Below are 21,577 nucleotides of genomic sequence, written 5' to 3'. Positions count from 1 at the left end.
AAGAATAAGAAAAGAAAAGGAACGCAGCCACCACATCTGAGGTAAGCTGCAATATATGACATTTTTATTTTTGGGCTTAGATACGCTTTCAGCTCATCACATTCCCACACTTTTATCGGAATAATATAGCGGAATAATATAGATGACAGCCGTGCTTGAAAAGCCTTGTGGGGTGTCAGCAGCTTGTGAGTGGATGGACAATTTCCTATGACAATTCCACAGTCGCTCGGCTGAGGAAGAAGCAGGTGCTGGATTATTTGCTCTTCGCTATCCACCGGGAGCCACCAGCATCTCCTTTCTTCCCATTATTCTGTCTCCCCTGCATTCCTCCGTCTCTGTGACTGAGACATTTTCCATTTCTACACAGCAGCCTCCCTCCCCAGATAGCTCTTTGTAGTTCTGCCTTTCATTTCCAGCTTCCACCCCCCCTGGATCCTGAGCCCCCTCTTCCCTCCCATCAACACAGTAGCACGCTCTTTGCTCTCCTCTCACTTTTCCACCCCATCCACTCCTGGTCGGTGTCTCTCTTCCAGATTCTTTTTGGGGTTTGGCAAGCTGTGGATTCGTTCTACACCCTTTCTCCAGTTCATTTATTTATACCCCCTTCTATTCTTGAATCCAGTAGTAAGACACCATCAAACAATGCCTTGCTTTCCAGAGGAGAGGCTGTGCAGAGCGTGGAAATAAGAAGTAAGTCCATTTTCTTGTCTTCAGCATCCCTTTGTACCTGACCCTGGCAGTCGTGAGCGGCGAGAGAAGCCAGCTGGGGTTTCGGCTCTGTTGGGGGTTGTAGTTCCATGGCAGGCGTGACTGGCAAGAGAAGCCAGCTGTGATATTGGTTCTGCTGGGGCTTGTAGTTCCATAGCAGTTGTGACCAGCAAGAGAAGCTAGCTGGGATTTCGGCTCTGCTGGGGCTTGTAGTTCCATAGCAGTCATGAGCAGCAAGAGAAGCTACCTAGGGTTCTGGCTCTGCTGGGGATTGTAGTCCCAAAGCAGTTGTGACCGGCAAGAGAAGCCAGATGGGATTTAGCAGTCATGACTGACAAGAAAAGGCAGCTGTTTTTTTCCACTCCGCTGGGGCTTGTAGTTCCATGACAGTCTTTACCGGTAAGAGAAGACAGCTTGGATTTGAGCTCCCCTGGAATGTTTTGTTTCATAGCAGTCATGGCTGGCAAGAAAAGCCAGGTGGGGCTTTGGTTCTGCTGGGGCTTGTAGTTCTATGGCAGCCATAACTTGCAAGAGACACTAGTTGGGGCTTGTAGTTCTATAACATCCATAACTGGCAAGAGCCACTAGCTGGGGTTTGTAGTTCCATAGCAGTCCTGACCGGCAACAGAAGCCAGCTGGGGCTTGTAGTTCAATGGCAGCTGTGACTGGCAAGAGAAGCCAGTTGGGGTTTTGGTTCGACTGAAGCTTGTAGTCCTATGGCAGTTATAACTGGCAAGAGACACCAGATGGGATTTTGGCTCCGCTGAGGCTTGTGGTTCCATAGCAGTCGTGACCGGCAAGAGAAGCCAACCTGGATTTTGGCTCCGCTGTGGCTTGTGGTTCCATAGGAGTCGTGACCAGCAACAGAAGCCAGCTGGGGTTTTGCATCTGCTGGGGCATGTAGTTCAATGACAGTCTTTACTGGTAAGAGAAGACAGCTTGGGTGTGAGCTCCCTTGGGGATTGTAGTTCTATGGCAGTCGTGACCGGCACGAGCAATTGATTTTTATAAGAAATGTCAGGTTGGGGACTAAGGAATGGAGCAATCAAGTGGGAGATTTTCAGGCTGATGTTACATAAGACAATCCCTATGCGTTGCTTCGCTTGTTTTTGAAATGTTATTTGCTCCATATTTCCTGCGCTAGGATGTAAAATGTCTATATTAGGATTAAATTACTTACAGAAACGTGCACATTTAGGTTAAAAACGCAAACTAGCTTCAGCTTTCTGAACCCCTTAGTGCCCGTGCTATCATCTACAGGACACCGTAAATTGCGATGACATCTAGGAGGATAGTGTGCGTGCCAAGCTGGCCACACACAGAGCGATGTGTGGTCCGATATGGTATAGATTCAGTGACACAACGAGCTCCCACAAATGATCGATGACTGATGCGATCAAATTGATTTTCCAACATGACGGAAAATCATTCTGGGGCAGACCCTGGTTAACGAGCAATGTTATTAGTGAGAAGCATCGCTCAGCGGGCCAGAGGACCCGCTGCGACATCTGCGTGAAATCTTCAAGGTACACACCACCCGAATGTCAGATGATTTCCAAGAAAATGGTTCATTTTTTTTCATGACAATGATTATATTTTAGAGCCTCATTGCAGGTTTTAGAATGATCTAGTTTGTATCATCCCGTCTACGGGCAGCCTTAGGAATGATCTGCAGGTATGCGAAGTAAGCCGAATTCAAGGCGCTTGCCTTCACATTCCCGGCATCTCATATATACGGTTATGTCATCGGCACTCGGTGTTGGAGTTTCGTCGCCAAGCATACAATTTGATTTCCCACAATGCTTTTTGTCAGACGCATCTCGAGAGCACTTAGAAGTGCTTTAGATGTTTTCATTGCATTGTCTGCGTGCTTTCGGCGCATTACCATCAAGCTCGCATGCTGTGTGTACAGAAAGCAGATACAGAGACATATGAAGGAAAATGCAATGAGAACCTTTTCGTGTTTCCTTGAGCACACCAAGTTTTTATGGACTTTATGGGCTCATTCAGATGGGTGGTTGAAAGCACACAGCACCTGTCCCTTCCGGGATCGGGTCTTTTTATGGGCGTGCACCAGGGTTGCCACCTTTTCTTCAAGTAAAACCTGAACACTCTAGCGTTGCGTGCAGCAATTTATTTTAAGAATATAGAGGAGAGAGCGATGACAGGCAGCCAGGAGAAAGAAGAGACAGCCAGGGGAGGGAGACCGGCTATAGAGGACTACAAATCCCAGCAATAACTTATACAGCAACACAATGGCCTGTGCGGGTTCTCACCAGGGCTGTGCTGGTGCTCAGGTGGACTCCGTGGGCTCTCAGGTGGACTCTGCAGGCTCCCAGGTGGGCTATGTGCACTCTCAGGTGGGCTACGCAAAGCAGAACCAAAGCCTTATAGAGCTTAGTGTAAAAATGAAACAACAAAAAAACCCACCCGAAAAATAACAAAACAAATTACAATGCAACGCATGTTTAGTACTGTGCCAATGTAAGTGAATGCACTTGCATTGAGTCACGTCCAACGCACACATTTCAGCGTGAATGCGCCCATAAGCAGAATTCCATGCAGATATAACATTCATTAACACACTATACATGCCCTTTTAATGCAAGCATGCTAAGTATCTCATTATGACTTGTATGTATGAACCTGACATGACTTGGTTTTAGCCTCTTGCTGAGCTCAGACTAGGACAGGGAGAAGCAGCACAAGGAACCAATCAGTTGTGCTATAGTGCTCATGTGCTAACAAGGAGCATGCTGATAGAAGGAGGGAGCAGAGTGACAGAGATAGCAGTGTTCTGCTGTTTATTTCAGTTCATTCACAGACTGGGGGAGGGACAAGGCCTATAGCGGTGGACATAAACCTTACAATTATTGTTAGATTTTCGTGTCTTCATCGAACCGTCGTCTGATTTCGGCACGGACTGCCCCATCATGCACGGACCAATGCGGATTTCAATTACCGTTCGTTAGCAATACTAACTCACCGAATTTAGTCGATCGACAGAACGGATTTTCGTTTGTGTTCATGTTGCGATTTTTTTTTTGCTACATAAACACCACTAATCCATCGATTTGTGTATGATTCTAAAAAACTTTTCTAGCCTGACCCATCGGGGAAATTCGGCCAGGCGTACAGTAACTGTGGTCGCTGACTTCCCTCTAACTGGCAGATTATCGTACGAAAACCCGACTGCGTTCTGAAATCGAACGATATCTGCAAGATGTATGGGCACCTTAAGTGCTATTTAACTTCAGCAGAGTAAGGGCTGTGCTGTGTGACAGAGCTGTGCAAATCTCTAAACTGGATGGGCAGAAATAGAAATCTTTGAGCAGGTAAACAGCCCTCACATATGTATTTCCTTTGTACTTTAGCTTGGGGAATGTATACAGGGTTATTCACAAAGGTGCCAAAGGCAGCCGAGTGAATAACCGAGCCGAAGTGAACAGAGCCGAACGACGTTGGGCTATTCACTTCAGCTCAGTACGGCTGATTTCAGCCATACATCGGCGGCCTTCGGTCAGCCGAACATGTCCTGTATGTTTGGCTAAGACCGAAGTGTAGAAGGATTCCGACTCAGCCGATCCAACATCTGGATCGGCTGAGCCGAAGCTCCGGCAGCTCACTCGCTGCCGTTCGCACCTATTCTCATTCGGCTATTCTGCTCAGTACCTCTGTGGTACCGAGCAGAATAGCAAATAAGTGTAAAGAATGTTAAAAAAAATGCTAAATGATTTGAACAATGTTAAAAAATAGGAAGATTAAAAAAATATATATATATTTTAAAAGTAAAAAAAACAACTATTGGGTGGAGCTAGCAGTGACAGCTAGCCCCGCCCAACAGTTTCCTATTGGCCGGTACCTGCTAGAGTCTTCTAGCAGGTCCCGTTCAATGAATAACAACTGGTGAGGTCACGGCCGGCTCTGCCCAGTTGTTATTGTTTAATGACAGATCAGAATCCCAAGGTCACTTGGGGACGCTGGTCTGTCATTACAACTGGCTGCCATTTGTGGGGGCGAACGGCCAGCCTTCGGCAGGCATATGCCTTAGGCTCGGCTGAGCCGCTCAGCCACCTTCGGCTGCTGTATGGGCTATAGTGAATAGCCCGCACAGCAGCCCTTCAGTTCAACTAAACTGGAGGGCTCTGGCGGCGGAAGAGAGCCGAAGGATTAGCCGAAGCTACGCCTGGATCCTTCGTGAATAACCCCTTGTAGTCTTTTAAATTTTTTAGATATAAGGGGGGAGAGATTAGCTTGCTGTACATAGTCTTATCAATGTGTCTTTTTTTTAAAGCGTAGCTCTATGCACAGCTTAAAATCATATATGCACAAGAGCAGCCGCATATACTCATTACACATGCAAGCTTTTCCCACTTTGCAGTACTACACAGTGATTTCCTGCTCCTTCCCACAATGCAATTCTACAAGTCATCTGACTCATTAAAACCAATGCACTCCCGACTAGAATAACAAACTACTGAAGATCGAGAACGGGGATTATTTTTCGACCCCCCCTTTGTTTATATGTTGTTTCAAAGTATTGTATTTTATAACTTTATTTTTTATTTTTTTATTTTTTTTCCCAGACTTTTTTCCATTTCCTATCCATGTCTATACCTATACCCCTTCCTAGTAACGCAGAGAGTCCTAGTGGTGGCTATGAGGAGAGAGGCAAACAAGGTGTCAATCAATGGAAGACATCAAATGAATTAGCTATAACGTTCGGGGGTTAAATACCCCGTCAAAGTGACATGCTCTATATAGGGAACTGAAAATGCTAGACGGGGATATAGTGTTCCTTCAAGAAACACATATAGCACACACGTCACAAGTTAAATTGTATTCCCAACAATACCCCATATGGTACTACAGTACGTCACCATCCAGTAAACAAAGTGGGGTCGCCATTGGAATCCATAGGCGCCTACCATTTAGGGTATTGAAAATGAAGACCGACTCGGCCGGGAGATACATCTTCCTACAGGGAGAGATAGGGCAACAGATATACACCCTGGCAAATATATACGGTCCAAATCAATCACAGGTACCGTATTTAATTAAAATATTAAGTTATTTGAGGGATTTCCAAGTAGGTAAAACGATATTGGCGGGGGACTTTAATATACATATGGATCCCTCATTAGACTCTTCATCTGGCCGATCACATATAACCTATAAACAAATCTCTAAGCTTAAAACACACCTACACAGATTACAATTTATTGATACATGGCGTATACTGCATACCTATGAAAAAAATTACACGATATATTCCCCGGTGCATAATATGTATGCCCGCATAGACTATATATTTTTGGAGCACAGACATTTAGACTTGCTTAGGGAAGCTAATATACATACGGCCACAATTTCAGATCACGCCCCCATATCCATTCACCTAGAGAGACCGGGAGAGATAAGATCTCCGTATAGGTGGAGGCTCAATGAACAGCTATTGGCTGACCCAAATGTTGAGTCAGCTATCAAAGAAGATCTTAATCTCTATTTTAGGGAAAACTACACTGAGTCTATCTCTCCAGGGATACTCTGGGAAGCCCATAAGGCAACGATAAGGGGGAAATTTATTGCTCACGGTGCACGTAAAAAAAAAGAATACACCCGCAAAATCATGGAACTGACGCACAAGATAACCACTTTAGAAAGGGTACACAAATTATCCCTGGCAGAAGATCTTCTTAGGGAGCTAGGTGAAGCACGTGAAGAACTACGTAGGGCGTTGCAAGCCAACTACACTAGATCTGTGAATTATCTGTCTCAACAGACTTATGAGTTTGGGAATAAACCAGGCAGGCGACTGGCACGTATGCTCCGAGTTCGCCAAAATGCAGGTTTTATCCCCAGACTCAAGACTGTGACCGACTCTCTTACGTACTCCACGAAGGAGATGGCCCAAATTTTTAGGGAATTTTACTCTATTATATAGTGTAAGACCTAACCCCTCCAAACAATTAAAAAAACGACACGACACCCTAATACAAAGATACCTGGCTACCCTTCCCCTACCCAAGATCGATCAGACCACAATGTTGTCCTTAGGGGCTCCAATAACTGAACAAGAACTTTTGGAGCCTATAATGACAACTCCAATGGGGAAAAGCCCCGGCCCAGATGGGTTTTCGTTAAAGTATTATAAAACTTTTCAAACCACCCTTTTACCGCACCTATGTACATATTTAAACACTTTCCCCACTGGTAGACCTCCTGACCCTGCCACATTACATGCTCACATCTCTGTCCTCCCTAAACCCGGTAAGGACCCAACTGTTTGCAGTAGTTACAGGCCTATTTCATTATTAAATGCGGATATTAAATTATTCGCAAAAATTCTAGCTAAACGCCTGGCCCCATTATTACCCCATCTTATTTCAGCGGATCAGTCAGGGTTTATACCGGGTAGGGAGGCCAGAGATAACACTCAACGGGCACTCACATTAGTTAACTATGCATCCACATCCACCCTATAGACCATGATCCTTGCGACAGACGCGGAAAAAGCATTCGATAGGGTCGATTGGGACTACCTAAATAGTACACTTGAACACCTAGGGTTAGGCCCAAGAATGTTACACTCAATTAAGGCACTTTATCACAAACCCACTGCACAAATAAAAATTAATGGTAGTCTGTCTCAAGCTTTCGAGCTGCACAACGGCACCCGACAGGGATGCCCACTATCACCCCTTTTATTCACATTGTCGTTAGAGCCTATGCTCATATCTATTCGGAATAACGTAAGCATAAAAGGTATTGAGGTTCAGGGACAGGAACACAAGATAGCGGCATACGCCGACGATATTCTTTTCTTTGTGCGACAACCCAGAACCACAATTCCCAATCTTCTTAAGGAATTTGAACAATTCGGTAAAATCTCAAATTTCCGTATAAACTTACACAAGTCAGAAATAATGAACCTCACAGCGCCCCCACAGGAATGCCAACATCTCCGTAGTGTGTTGCCATTTATCTGGAGATCAAATAAGTTGAAATATCTTGGCATACAGTTGACCCCTAAATATTTAGATCTGATAAAGCATAATTATATCCCCCTCTTAAACAATATAAAATCAGACTTATCGAAGTGGGCAAACGATCGGCCTTACTTAACTTTAACGGGTAGGATCAATGCCATTAAAATGAATGTCCTGCCCAGGGTGTTATATCTGTTGCAAACGGTGCCTATCTCCTTGCCGGAGAGCTATCTGAGGACCATATGTAAAGTGACCAATAAATATATATGGAACCGGACTAGAGCAAGAATCTCCCGGCAGACTTTGATAAGGACCAAACGGAAGGTGGTCTGGCCTTGCCAGACTTTAATTTGTACTACAAGGCCGTAGCACTTAACAGAGTGCTAGATTGGACCTACCAAAAAGGGAATAAGCGGTGGGTGGACTTGGAGTTCTCATTAGCAGGACAGTCATTATTGACAATACCATGGATTCCACCAGAATACAGAGAACTATCGAATTCTACCTCCCCATTGACCAGGACTACTCTAATTATATGGACAAAACTATACCCACAACTGGTAGGCCCCTACAATTCTCCACTATTGCCCTTGATAGGACATTCATTCTGCCCCCTAGGACTAGGGGATAAAGGCCTACGACATTGGTCGACTGATAAATTCCCTAAACTATATGAGGTTCTACAACACTCCAGCCAGGTAGATACATTACAACACAATACAAAAGAAGTATGGGATTAGACCCTGGGATAAATGGCGGTACCAGCAGTTACATCATTTTGTTGCCTCTCTCCCCATGCCACTTAGAACAGTAGAAAATTTACATCCTCTAGAGACCTTACTATCACAAATAAATCCTCCATCACATGGTCTCTCGCGGATGTATAAAATACTGTTATCTTCAAGGACGTCTTATGACCCGTCATACGTTCAACAATGGGAAGCAGATTTAGGCAATATATTGACAAGCACTCAGAAAGAAAGGCTTCTTAGCCTTAATTCTGCGTCCTCAATAAGCACCTATGTGGTGGAGGCTTCATTTAAATTACTGGCAAGGTGGTATTACACCCCGGACAGACTCCATGCAATGCACCCATCCCGCTCCCCGGAATGTTGGAGGGGATGTGGATTGATGGGCACCCATGGGCACATATGGTGGTTCTGCCCCAAGATTAAACCATACTGGAAGCAAGTTATCCAACTTATTTCCTCTATAACGGGGCAAGTAACCCCTAATGACCCATGGGTGTGCCTACTACACCTCTCAGACATACCCCATGCCAGATATAGGAAAATGCTATTACCACATTTATTGAACGCTGCAAAATTCTTGATCCCTAAATATTGGAACACTGCTACAATACCTACAATTACAGAATGGATAACCAAAGTAGAATACCTATGCCTGATGGAAAAACTTACAATGGCAAGACAAGAACGGACACACTTGTTCGAAGCCACATGGGCCCCTTGGAGAGCCGTTAGACCCACCACCCTCTCTAGCAATTGACTAGTTATTAAATAAATAAAAGGGTACAAAGAATACAACAAGTCAGATGTGAATCTCTGCACTCCCCTCCCCCTTCCCTCTCCCTTTTTTTTTTTCTCTTTTTTGTTTGTTTAGGTATATAGTTGAGGTTGTTGAGCTACTCACCTCTGTGGTTCTGGGACCCCATCTAGTATATGCCCTTAACATGAGAGAAAAGATTAATATTGGGAGGAGAACCACAGAGGAAAGCGCATGGTAAACATATGTATACTGTATGTACACAGTTTTATGTGAAATATATGGGATGCCTCAACAATTGTTAAATGTTTGTTAAATGTCTGATAAATAATAAAAAATAAAGATTAAATATTTAAAAAAAAAACAATGCACTCCCCATGTGGCTTAGAGCTTATCTCAGCAGTTGTAAGACACTTAAGTTGGCCATACATGGAAAGCATTTCAGCCGATTCTTCATAGGGAGAGATGATGTAGCCTCCCGCCCAACGTCCTTGGATCTGTAAATAGAAGGAGCTGGGTGGAACATTGTTGACCGAATATTGCCTGCAGCCAATCAGCCACAGTCACTGTTCCGGTATTCTGAATCACTGCTGTCGGAATACAGTAGCCTGGTGAGGGAATTTTTTCGTTCAGCTCGTGGGCTGTATAAAACAAAAATCTCACTGATTCCCCCATTAATGCAAAACAGTACGGTCAGGGGAATCTGTTCGATTTTTTTTATATATAGCTGATGGGCTGAATGAAAAAGCTCAGCGCATAGCCGACTTCAGGCGGAGCCATTGTAGCTGTGACTACACTACAAATCTAAAATGATAATAAAGAATGGAGGAACACGAGTCTCCAAGTGTGAGCATATTAATGCAGTCGATAAATTGCATGCAGGTGTACCAGGAGGTAGCCTACTCCTCCTAATAAGATGCGGGGACGCACTGGGGGCCCAGCAACCTAGAATGCACGCTGGGTCCCCACCTCCAAAAAAGGCACCTTATTAGGAGGAGTAGGCTACCTCCAGGTACACCTGCATGCAATTTATCGACTTCATTAATATGCTCACACTTGGAGACTCGGATACATAGAGTTAGGACCACACTTTGCAGAGGTGCCTTGGCGCGGCGGTGTGGCTTCTACATATTTTTGGCCAAAAGTTTGTGCAACTAAAACCTCTGATTGTAACGCATACTGTTGACAGGGCAATTTGTTTGGTTGCAGGCTGGCTGGCAGGTGAAGCTGGGGATTTTTTGTGTTTTGTATTAATTTTGTGCCTGCTCGGAGTTCTTCTTTTAAGGTAATTGCACACAATGACAATACACTATACTTCACCTTTAAATATCCAACGCTTATGGGAAGGACATGTAAGCGAAAATCTATAAATAATGCGGTCACGAATCCACGCCGTTAGGCGTCTGGCTTGTTGATTTCCATTCATTTTATTTGTAATTGGGTTTGCGTTATTTAATTTGCTAATCGCTGCACATATTCCTCCCCTCTGATTGCATTATGCAGAGGCTCTCCTTAGATACTCTGAAATCGCCTATCTCTCCCTCTCATATGCGTCGAGTCAAACCGCCACCGCTGCCGTTGTAGTATAGCGATCTTTGCATTTCCCTGGCTTGCCTTTCTGAATAAGCTTGTTGAGTGTAGAATTCTGGGACGTGTCAGTGTTTTGTTAGGTTCTTGGCAGACGGAGATGTGCAAATTGCTGATGGCCACAAATATCAATAGGACCTTTAATTGCTTTGTCATGTGGAAGTGCGGCAAGCTATAGGTCTCATTAATTGTGCTTAGTTCTGTTAAGTGGGGAGCCGTATTACATTATACCCCAGAGACATGACGGCTGTTACTTCAGAATCTGTCCGCCCTCTTCAGAGAGCATCCAACCATGCACGAAGGATGAGATCTCCAGAGCTGAGCTGATGGATGCTTACCCAGAATAGTGGGATACAGGATGACATTTTCCAACACAGCCCACCGGATTTTGCCTGAGCTTTTCTATCATTCAATGAATGCAGAATGCAAGCGATACCTTACCTAGGGGCCACTGTTCCAAAAAATCTTTATAATTTTGTAACACACGGCCGCAATCGGAGGTTAAATCTTAAATTACGGAAGGAGATCTTCACTGTCAGAGCAGTAAAAATGTGGAACTACCTTCCCCAGGTAGTGGTATTGCCTGAGAGTCTTGACACTAAACTCAGGAGTTAAATATTAAAATTGCATATTATTAATATTATTAAAAATTTTTTTCCTAAAATCATCTCTGAATTGGTGCTGGCACTGTCCTTCCTTCTGGAGAGTTCCCCATGGTCCCTGTCGATAAGTCACCGCTCCAAGCTTGCTCCTATGATGGACTACAATCTCCATACAAATGAGCTAACAAAACAGTAAACATGAGACTGTAGTCCCAGGGGCGTCCCGATGCCGGGTGTGGAGACCGGGTGACATTCCGCCGTGTCGTCATCGCGCATGTGCAGCCATCTAGATGACGCCTGCCGGCGGCCTTTTTAGTGATGGATGCCGACAGAGAGAGAGGAGGGGACGTTCACCCAGCGGGATTAGGTATGCCACCGAGTCCCCTCCTCTCTCCTGACACTTTCAGGCTCTCAGTCCATGACCGAGTGCCCAACTTTTCAGAAGGGGTGACACCAAAATGACTGTCAGTCATTTTGGTGTCACCCCATCTAAAGGTGTCACCCGGGTGTGGGCCCCCTTGTGACGTCACTGTGTAGTGATGGCCAAACTCCGGCCCTCCAGCTGTGGTGAAACTTTAAATCCCATGAAGCATCTCTCTCCGGGAATCATGTCTGTGGCTGTGAGAATCCACAGCTGGAGGTGTAGTCCATCACGGGAGTGAGCTTGGAGCGGTGACTACTTTACAACACACACAGGGACCATGGGGGACAAAAGTAGCCACCCTCCAGAAGTGTCAGCACCAATTCAGAGATGATTTGAGGATCTACAGCCGAGTGATGCACAAATAAGATACATTTTTGTTAATAGTTGAGGTACTTGGATGCATTTTTAGGATTTAACTCTTGAGTTCAGTATCACTTTAAAAAACTCATAGATCTCTTCCTCAGCGAACATAATGTCCAGGGATATGGAAATTCCTATTAAAACCAATGCACTCCCCGTGTGGCTTATATCTTATCTCAGTAGTTGTCAGGCAGTTAAGTTGGCCATACACGTAGAGAATTTCAGCTGGTTGTTTATGGGGAGAGGTGATGCAACCTCTCGCCCAACATCCTTCGATCCATAAGTAGAAAGAGCCAGGTGGAAAATTGTTGGCCGAACATTGACTGCAACCAAAAACTCATAGATCTCTTCCTCAATGAACATAATATCCAGTGGTGTAGAAATTCCTATTAAAACCAATGCACTCCCCATGTGGCTTATATCTTATCTGAGCAGTTGTCAGGCAGTTAAGTTGGCCATACATGGAGCGAATATCAGGCGGTTCTTCATGGGTGGAAGTATTGGCAGCCTCTCGCCCAACATCCTTTGATCCATAAGTAGAAGTATCTGGGTGGAAAATTGTTGGCCGAACGTTGACTGCAGCCAAAAACTGATAGATCTCTTCCATAGTGAACATAAAATCCAGGGGTATGGGAATTCCTATTGACCCAAAATACTGGAAAGAAGTGGAAGAAAAGTTCTGGGCCCGTAAGGTTTGTCTTATAGGTGTGGCCGGCCAATTAGGGTGTCATAGAGTCAGTATAGATCATGGGTAGGCAAACTCCAGCACGCCAGCTGTGGTGGGACTATAAGTCCTATGAGGCAATGCAAGACTCTGACAGCCACAATCATGACTGCCAAAGGCAAAGGTAAATTGTGATTTGTAGGTTCACCACAGCTGGTAGGCCAGAGTTTACCTACCCCTGGTATAGGTGAGCTGACTACCAGACAGGCAGCTTCCACACTCCAAATAATCTCCGCTGTCACCTTGGTTTGTAGGGTCAAATTGCGAGATTGTGCATTGAAGCGCCACTCTCCATTTAATAGTCCAGGTACATCTTTATTTAATGTACAGGTAACGAGACGGAATCAGCTGCTAAAGAGCTCTGTGCATTCTCACAGACTGCCAAAACCCTGATGACGGAGGTATTTGAATGAGCCCCTGAAACGCATTGGCTATTTCTATACTGTCCTTTTAACCGTACACTGAATGAAGATGTATCTGGACTATAAAACGGAGTGTGGTGCTTCAATTCACAACCCTGCAATAATGACTCAAAATGACACACACACACACACACACACACACACACACACACACACACACACACACACACACATATAGGTTGAACCAAATGGACCCATATCTATTTTTAACCTTATCAACTATGTAACTATTTTTGTTGTAGTTTACACAGAATTGGATTGTTGTCAATGACATCCAAATCTCGCACACGAGAGGGGCAGGACGTCTTAAGACGCCCTCCCGCTCTGAGCAGACGTCCATCTGGCCGTTCACAAACGGCCATGGACGTAAGGTGGTTAACATGGGGAGGGCGAGGTTCAGCTTCTAGAGATATTCTGTCAATGTAAGGGGGTTATTAAAGGAGAACTATGGGGTCAGTGCTTTTCCCCATAGGGTAACGGGAGGACACAAACTAGCGTCCTCCCGTCACCCTAAGCTCAGTACAGCTCGCGGTATACTGAGACGCCGCAGCCGGAGCGGATCCTGACATCGATGTCAAGATCCGCCCAGCTGTGTGAGTGACAGCTGGCTCTGCCTATCTAGAGGCAGAGCCAGCTGTACCCACCCCCTCCCCTGTCCGTTACGCCAGTCAGCGCTTTGGATCGGAGCGGGGAGGGGGGAATCCAGCCCCTCCCCTGTCACGGCAGAGAGCCGTGACAGGATCGAGAAGTGAGGGAACGCCGGTATTTGTTCGCTCACCTCCCGATCTACTGAGCCGACCTGTGACAGTCTCATTGTCACAGGTCGGCTAGAACTATGAGGTGAGTGAAAAGCACTCACCTCATAGTTCTCCTTTAAAATAGTTATAATGTGTGTTTAGAGTCCATTGGTCAAAGAGGATTTTAAAGGATTGAAAGACTCTAGATATGTAAGCTGCGGAAAAATTCGGTTTGGTTCGGATATTTAGTTATTTTTGGGATCCAAATTTACGAGTTGCAATTGGGAGCTCCCAAATGCCATTTGGGTCTGGGAGCCTCAGCTTTAGTATTATATGTATATACTGTATAGGGCTTCCATGTTGCCGTAACGACAATTCGTGTTCAGACCCATTCAGATGCATTAAACTGAACACACCTGATTGGCCAGAAAAGTCACATGTCCAATTGAATTTCGTTCTTGAATAAAATTCGGACGGGATCCGAATTTTGGAAACGGAAATTCGGATTATGATACATTCGGATGCATTGGGATTCGAAAATTCGGATGTGTCCAAACGCCGAATTTTGGAAAATTTGTACAAATTTTGATTCGGAATGAAACAAATTGCACATGTCTAAATGGCTCCCATAGAAAGAGGCATATTGAGAGTTGTAGTTTAACCACAGCTGGAGTGCCAAGGTTGCCTGATATACCTTGTAAGATTTATCATAGATCCTTATGGACACACAAAAAAAAAATAGTGATAATGTACGCATTGAATTAAGATGCCTGTAGAGGAGGAAATGTATTTTCTCTGATTCCAAACACTCCTGAAGGGAACTCAATTTACCGAAGCCCTAAAGAAGGGTGGTTTTGTGCACCCCCGAAATGCATTGGCTGTTTTACCATATTGAACCTTTTAAATAAATAATTGCTCTGGGCTCTATAAAATTGTGGTGGCGCCCCCTTCTGGCAGTGGAGGTTTCTCCATCCACACTGCTCAGGATGGAATCTACTGATTTTCTGAATGAGAGAACATGAACCATGTATGGCTAGCCTCAGAGGAAAAGTCTATTTTGAGATTGGGTTTATATTCTATATCCATGAAGCTTTTTTTCTTTCCCTAGGCCAACATAAGAGGGGACATCCCCTGTGCACCCAGACATGCATGGTTATGTGATATGGCCTTCAATATAAGGTGACGGATCTATGGCAGGGGTAGGCAACCTTGGCACTCCAACTGTTGGGGAATTACAAGTCCCATGAGACATTGCAAGATTGATAACAACGGACATGACTCCCAGAGGCAGAGGCATGATGGGATGTAAGGATTCACCATAGCTGGAATGTCAAGGTTTCCTACCCCTGACCTATGGTATCCTGTGCAGAATTTTAATTGGATGCTACCCCACCAATGATTAAAAATAAATTGTTCACTTTTGACATCGTAACTGAAGTTGACTTAGAAAAGCCGCCTTGAGGAACTCACCCGTGACCTCCCATATCCTTATTTCATTCTTATATTGGCACGATGCCGTGTTGTTATAGTCATTTAATAGGCCCAGAAGCCATGTTGTCAGATTGGTTCTATGATGAAAAAGTGAAGGATTATGGAACCGTGTGTCTGTGAGGGGCCTTATCCCTCTCATCCCCACCTAATACTTTCTGCTTTCCAAGAGCAACCTGACCACCCTCTAGGATTGTTGAGGAGTGGGGACCAAAGCTGCTGTCTCTGATAAAGCCTCCTCTTCTCTTGTAGGGTGACGCATAATAAGCACTGCTTGCTGTCAGCTTCGGATTTGCCCCTTCTAGCTTCCAGGGCCATGTCTTTGATGACGTGCCTCAGTATGCTTGTTGTATATCGTATTATAAATTGTAATATGGAATTACCTGAGAATGGTGCCCTGTGTGGCTGAATAAAGCTCTTACCAGCCATGCTGGTAGTTTGATGGATAGATCCTTATGCATTCTGATTAAGCATGCGGGGTACTATAGCTGTCTATTGTCTATGATTGGTTTCAGGGATGTCTAGATTATTTGTCGCCAGAGGCGGGGAATCGACTAGGGGGGGGGGGGCGCTAGTAAGGTGCCGAGGGCGGCCGGAGCTTGGCTTGCCTAGGGCAGCCAAATACATAAATACACCACTGGTTGCCGGCCAGAGCATCCCGCTCAACTCCTGGCAACCAATGATGTCACTGGTTGCCAGGAGCTGAGCGGGATGCAGGTACCTCTGTCCAGTGGTGTACGGTGCATTCAATACACACATTTAATACATATAACAGAGCTGTATATGTACCTTCAAAAATATGTGTCTATCCAATCCTGAGATTTACACAGTTCTAGCCCACAGGATAGCCCTGTCTGGCAAGGAGGGGGCCTGATCTTTTTTTGCTGCCGGGTCAGTTTCACTTACAGATCCCCTGTACACCCGAATCCTGTGCTGGACAGTAAAATGGCAAACAGCAAAGTAATGAGTTCATCTCTCTTCTATTAGTGTGCCCCTTGCTCTAGAGCACACTGGAGTGGCTGATTGTGCAGTTTTTCTCTCCCTCTCTCTGAGCTCTGCTGTACAGGGACTGTAAGAGGCCAATACCAATTCAAATCAAAGTACTTACTCTGCTTGCAATTTAAAAAAATATTAATTGATGTATTAAAGCTAAACTCCATGCAGATGAAAAATAACAAAACAAATGAATGCAACTTTGTAATCATTAAATGTAATTTATTTTAAATCAAGCAATGTAAGAAGCTGAATCTGATCTGCCATCAGCCAGTTACATACCCTGTATAGCAAGGCAGGAGTATGAGAAGACGAAGCCCATGGAACCAATCAGTTCATGTACTGACTAGAAGCATGCTGATAGGAAGAGATTTCAGAGTGCCACAGAGAGATGAGCTCATTACTATGCTGCATCTCCTATCACTGTCCATTCACAAAACGAAAAGCAGCCGGCTCCCCAAGCATGAGAACAGATACGGATTTAAAAGGAAGAGCAGCAAAGAGAAGGGAAACAACCATGGATTACAGTAAGGCACACATTACAGTATTGTTTTATGTTAAAAAATCTGAGGGTTTAATGTCACTTTAAGTTGAGCTGAAAGACAACTGTAGGGTTTAAAGTAAATCTGCCACTTGGTCAAAGTAACAGTTGACTAGAGACCCACCCAGGGCACTCTTTTTATTACAGTGTCCTCCAGCTTGGAGGCTGCCATGTTCTTCCCTCCACACTCCTCTGATCAATGGCGGGGAATGTATTGCAAGCATTGTGCAGCACAGCTAGAAATTCAGTATTTGAATGCAACGCTCAAACACTTTGGAGGTTTCCTGTGCTCCGTGGAGACTGAAATTAATTCTATACAAGTACTTCTTCATTTATGGTAATATTATCCAACCGATTGGTGCATATTTATTCCACAACGATTAACCCTTTCACTGCCAACACCTTATGCCTTACGGCGCTGGCTGAGAGTCCCTGTAAACCTACTACCGGCGGCTGTTTTCCTGTATAAAGCCGACTGTCAGCTTTACACTGGAAGTGGTCCTGGTGGCTATTTAGCTGCCAGATCGCTTCCATGGGCTGGTAAATGGAGCGCCCCCCACGCTTTGCTTCCTGGGCTTCACTACCCCTTCTGCGGGCCCAGGACAGGCATAGTTTTATGTCGACGGATAGCAGGGAGAGAGATAATTGAATGTTCATTTTGCTGATCTCCTTACCGCAGAATGAAGCCAGCAGTGACACTGATTGCATCACTTCCAGCTTCTCGGCTGCCATTCCCCAGCTAAAGAAGCCAGGGAAGAAGCTATTCAAGCATGACCTCTGCTTGAACTTCTCCTTTGAAGTACATAGGTGACTATTATCACCTTAAAGAGATCCTGTCACCTCCAATGTGCTATCACATAAAGGGGGCTCCTCCCTGAAATAAGGTTTTGCAGGTTGGGATGTCTGATAACGTGTGCTAAAAATGCTATGTCAGAGAAAGGGTTAAAAGCAATTGGGAGGAGCAGAAATGCTTTAATAACTTGCAAACATGAATCAATAGGTAGCAAAGTCTCTGTCACTAGCTAGTTCTCTTTCCCATATAGATAAGTGAAAGCTTGCAGCTCCACCGCACATGTATTGATCAAGGCTATGAGAAATGTTGCAGAGCTTCCCCCTGTCCACAACAATGGCAGACGATCTATCTATTGGATTTGTCCATCTGCCCCTAACCAAAAATATATGAAAAAGCTATTTTATTAGCCCCTACTGCCATATAACTTCACAGCCAGGGTGAATGTTTATTTTACATCAGCTAATTACATTTCAGGAGCATCAAAAATAAAGGTGTTCATAGTTTTACCGTCTACTTTCATTAGAAAGCAGCCACAGGCCGAGTAAAAAAAAAGCCCGTCCCCTGCCATCATGCTACAGAGAAGGACCCTTGCTCTCTGAGTGGAAGCAGTTGTCTTTCTGCAGAGGTTGGACATGCCCTTTGCTAAGTCACAGCTAGATACCTCCAATTATCTAAGCTTTTCTACTTAAAGGAGAACTATGAGGTGAGTGATTTTCACTCATCCTCATAGCTCAAGGCGACGTGTGACAATGAAACTGTCACACGTCGGCTCAATAGATCGGGAAGTGAGCGAGGACATAGGACAACTATGGGGAAAAGCCCTGACCCCATAGTTCTCCTTTAAGCTGGCCATACACCTATAGATTTTTCACCTGGTGACACCCATGTGAAAGGGGCCAAAAAAGAAATGCCTCATAAAAAGGCAATATATTGAACTTTGAGGAGCCACAGGATATGTGGGTGGGCCAAAGCAGTAGAACCTAAAAGTAGTCCAGATTTTTTAAAGTGTAGTTGATGTTGTGCTCTCTCTTTTTCATCAGTTCGGATTAGTTGGCCGCTGAGGGGTTTTAAAGTATACCTAAAGCTTTTTTTATTTCATTTTTTGCATAGTGTAGGGGAGGGTTAAAACTGACGTCCATTTTTTTTTTCCATTTGTGTCTTAAAAGTGAGATTTCTCTTCACATATCCTGTCCTGTAGACTCAACAGGAAGCAAGGAGATATCTTTCCAGTGTGAGGGAAATCCCCTCTTAGACAGTTGTCACAGGAACAAGTGTCCCCATTGGTTTATTTCCCCTCTATTCCTGTTCTGGTGGCCACGCTAATGTTTCGATTGACCCTCACTTTCATTCCCAATGACAGCAGCGATTGGAGAAATATAGACAATTAGAAAGCCGTTTGACTGCTCTTTCCTGCAATTTCTTCCCACATTAGCTTTGGTACCTTTTTGCTTTCATCTTTCTGCCTTTCCTTTCCTTCATCTATTTTCTTTCTTGAAGATTGTTAATTGCTGACTATGAAGGCAGGGAGCTGTGTTGTGGCAGATGAGCTTGTCAGGGTGCTGGATTAGCAATGTGTGAGCTTGTTTGGAATAATGAGCCTCAGTAGTATTTGCTGAAATGTTGCGATATAAAAATAATAGGCCGGCCGCAGGTCTCTAAATAATGCGCAGTGACTTTTCTTTTTGTTGTTCCATTGTTCAAAAAGCCTGCTATTGAAAATCTGATTGTCTATTAATATGATTCCATTTCATCCAGAAATAAAACAGGAGAATGGTCGTTCTGACTTCCAAATGTGCTGAATGAACAGCCATGGAGTGTGTGCTAATGCACCTGGCTGGGCGAAGTAGCTGAGACATCTGTAGAGTAATGGGAATCAGAACGGATTAATTGCTGAGTGCGATGTGGAGGGGAGAAGGAGAGACACAACATGTTGTACTATATACAGCATAGCAGCCCAGGTGGAATTGTTTTAATGATCTATTATTACCCTCTTCTCACAAGCTTTCAGAGCTATATTTAGCTTCAAATACCATTATAAAGTGTGGACATAGATATCAGGACACAAGTAATTTCTCTGCTCGGACACATCCATGATGGTGAACGATTAAATCTGATTGGTGGTTGTGGTTTACTGCACTTTACACATCATTCAATGTTCTCTATATATCCTGTCCATGAGTCCCGCATCTGTCCTCTGTCCACGTCCGAAACAGAGTAGATATCTATCTATCTATCTATCTATCTATCTATCTATCTATCTCTCATTCTATCTAAGTATCACCCTAACCGTCTCCTACGATCCTCGCAAGACCTCCTGCTCTCCTCCTGCGAATTGTGACCGTCAGCGACTAGTCAATGTTAGGGCAGAACGGAGAGTGGCAAGACTGGTACAAGACAACAGAAGGGCAACAGTGCAGTGTCAGATTCCTCGCATCACCTTTCAACATCTCGTGGAGTCACGAGGCGGCCCAACGAAGTCATCTCATGGAGTTATCTCGTGGCCCAAGTACTGATGGGGTGGTCATAATAATCTGGCCACTCAGTGTATACGGTATATATATACATTACATATATATATATATATATATACATAACATTGCACATTATAACAGGCTTACCTCTAGATTTGCACTTCTTTAGCATCAACAGCACCGTGATTTCCGTAGCTGCTTCGTTCCTCTTTGCTGCCACCTTCTCCTTCACTTTCTCCAAGTCTGGCCATTCTCTCTTTGGCCATTTGGCAGCCAGTGATGATGTAACTCCTGTGCGTACCTGCTGGAGCAACATCGCCCTGGCACCTGGCTCCATCCTTACCATCTTACAGGAGTGTATAGTACACTGTGCATGCAGGCAGGGTACAATAAAGGGGGAAAATGTTTTGTTTTTTTGGGGGCACGAAAGACGTGCAAAGTCTCTTCTGCCTAAAAGGCTCTACCTCCTAGCAATTCTACATTCTTTTGGAGGTTAGTTTTATTTTAAAGTGATATTAAACGCAAAAGGTTTTTACGCTGTTTTAAATGCTGATAAAATCATATACAATGTTAGTGTTCTAGTGTTATGGCCATATTAGAAAGTCCTGCTCCAAATTCATGAAAACTGTGCAACAGTTTTCTTATTCCAGTGCATGCAACAAATTTAGGCAGTTCTTATAAGCAACACTTTTACATTGTGATGCTATGGCTGCGACAAATTCATTAGGGAAATCCGCCATATGGGTGATAAGTGGAGGTAAATTAGCCGTCCTCCATGATTCCACATTGCCCCTGTAAGTGTTGCAATAGAGAAAAAATTCAGTTTGAGGCAATTCTTCAGCAGATTCATACATATCGTATGACAGATTGATATTGCAGGACAGATTGATATTGCGCCATATGTTGTATCAATGGGAGATTTCTGCTGAGTGTCTATAACAATGTGAATTCCAGGGGATGTGATTTGTGTGATGTGCTCTCCGAACACTACACTTTCAGAGTGTGGAAATGAACGTGCTGAAGTAAAGGGTAATTTGTTAGCACTGTATAAATTATTTAGGTACAGTGTACAACTAAGTGCTGTGTAAATCTATGTAATGATTCTACGAGAACCTCTGTCTCCTGAATACTAATGACTGTCCTGCTCCTTTATAGTTCTTTCTCTAACACTGTTACAGTTTACACATTTTACAGCCGGTGGAGCTTGTACAATAACAGTAATTTATATATAT

At 44.3% G+C, this 21,577-nt stretch overlaps 1 protein-coding gene across 1 annotated transcript in view; it reads left to right on the top strand.

Moving 5' to 3' along the window:
* The first annotated feature begins 268 nt into the window (after positions 1–268).
* The window catches only part of KCNK2 (potassium two pore domain channel subfamily K member 2), a 104,423-nt gene continuing 83,114 nt past the window's right edge, over positions 269–21,577 (top strand). Inside the window, exon 1 of the mRNA XM_018553711.1 lies at positions 269–690. Within this exon, the coding sequence (XP_018409213.1) occupies position 690 (1 nt within the window). The 5' untranslated portion in view covers positions 269–689. The remainder of the gene's footprint in view (positions 691–21,577) is intronic.

Source organism: Nanorana parkeri, unplaced genomic scaffold (genome assembly GCF_000935625.1).
Source record: "Nanorana parkeri isolate BGI_ZX_2015 unplaced genomic scaffold, ASM93562v1 scaffold1, whole genome shotgun sequence".
NCBI classification, from domain to species: Eukaryota; Metazoa; Chordata; class Amphibia; order Anura; family Dicroglossidae; genus Nanorana; species Nanorana parkeri.
Note: the sequence above shows the minus strand (reverse complement) of the source record. Positions and strands in the feature narration are given on the sequence as shown.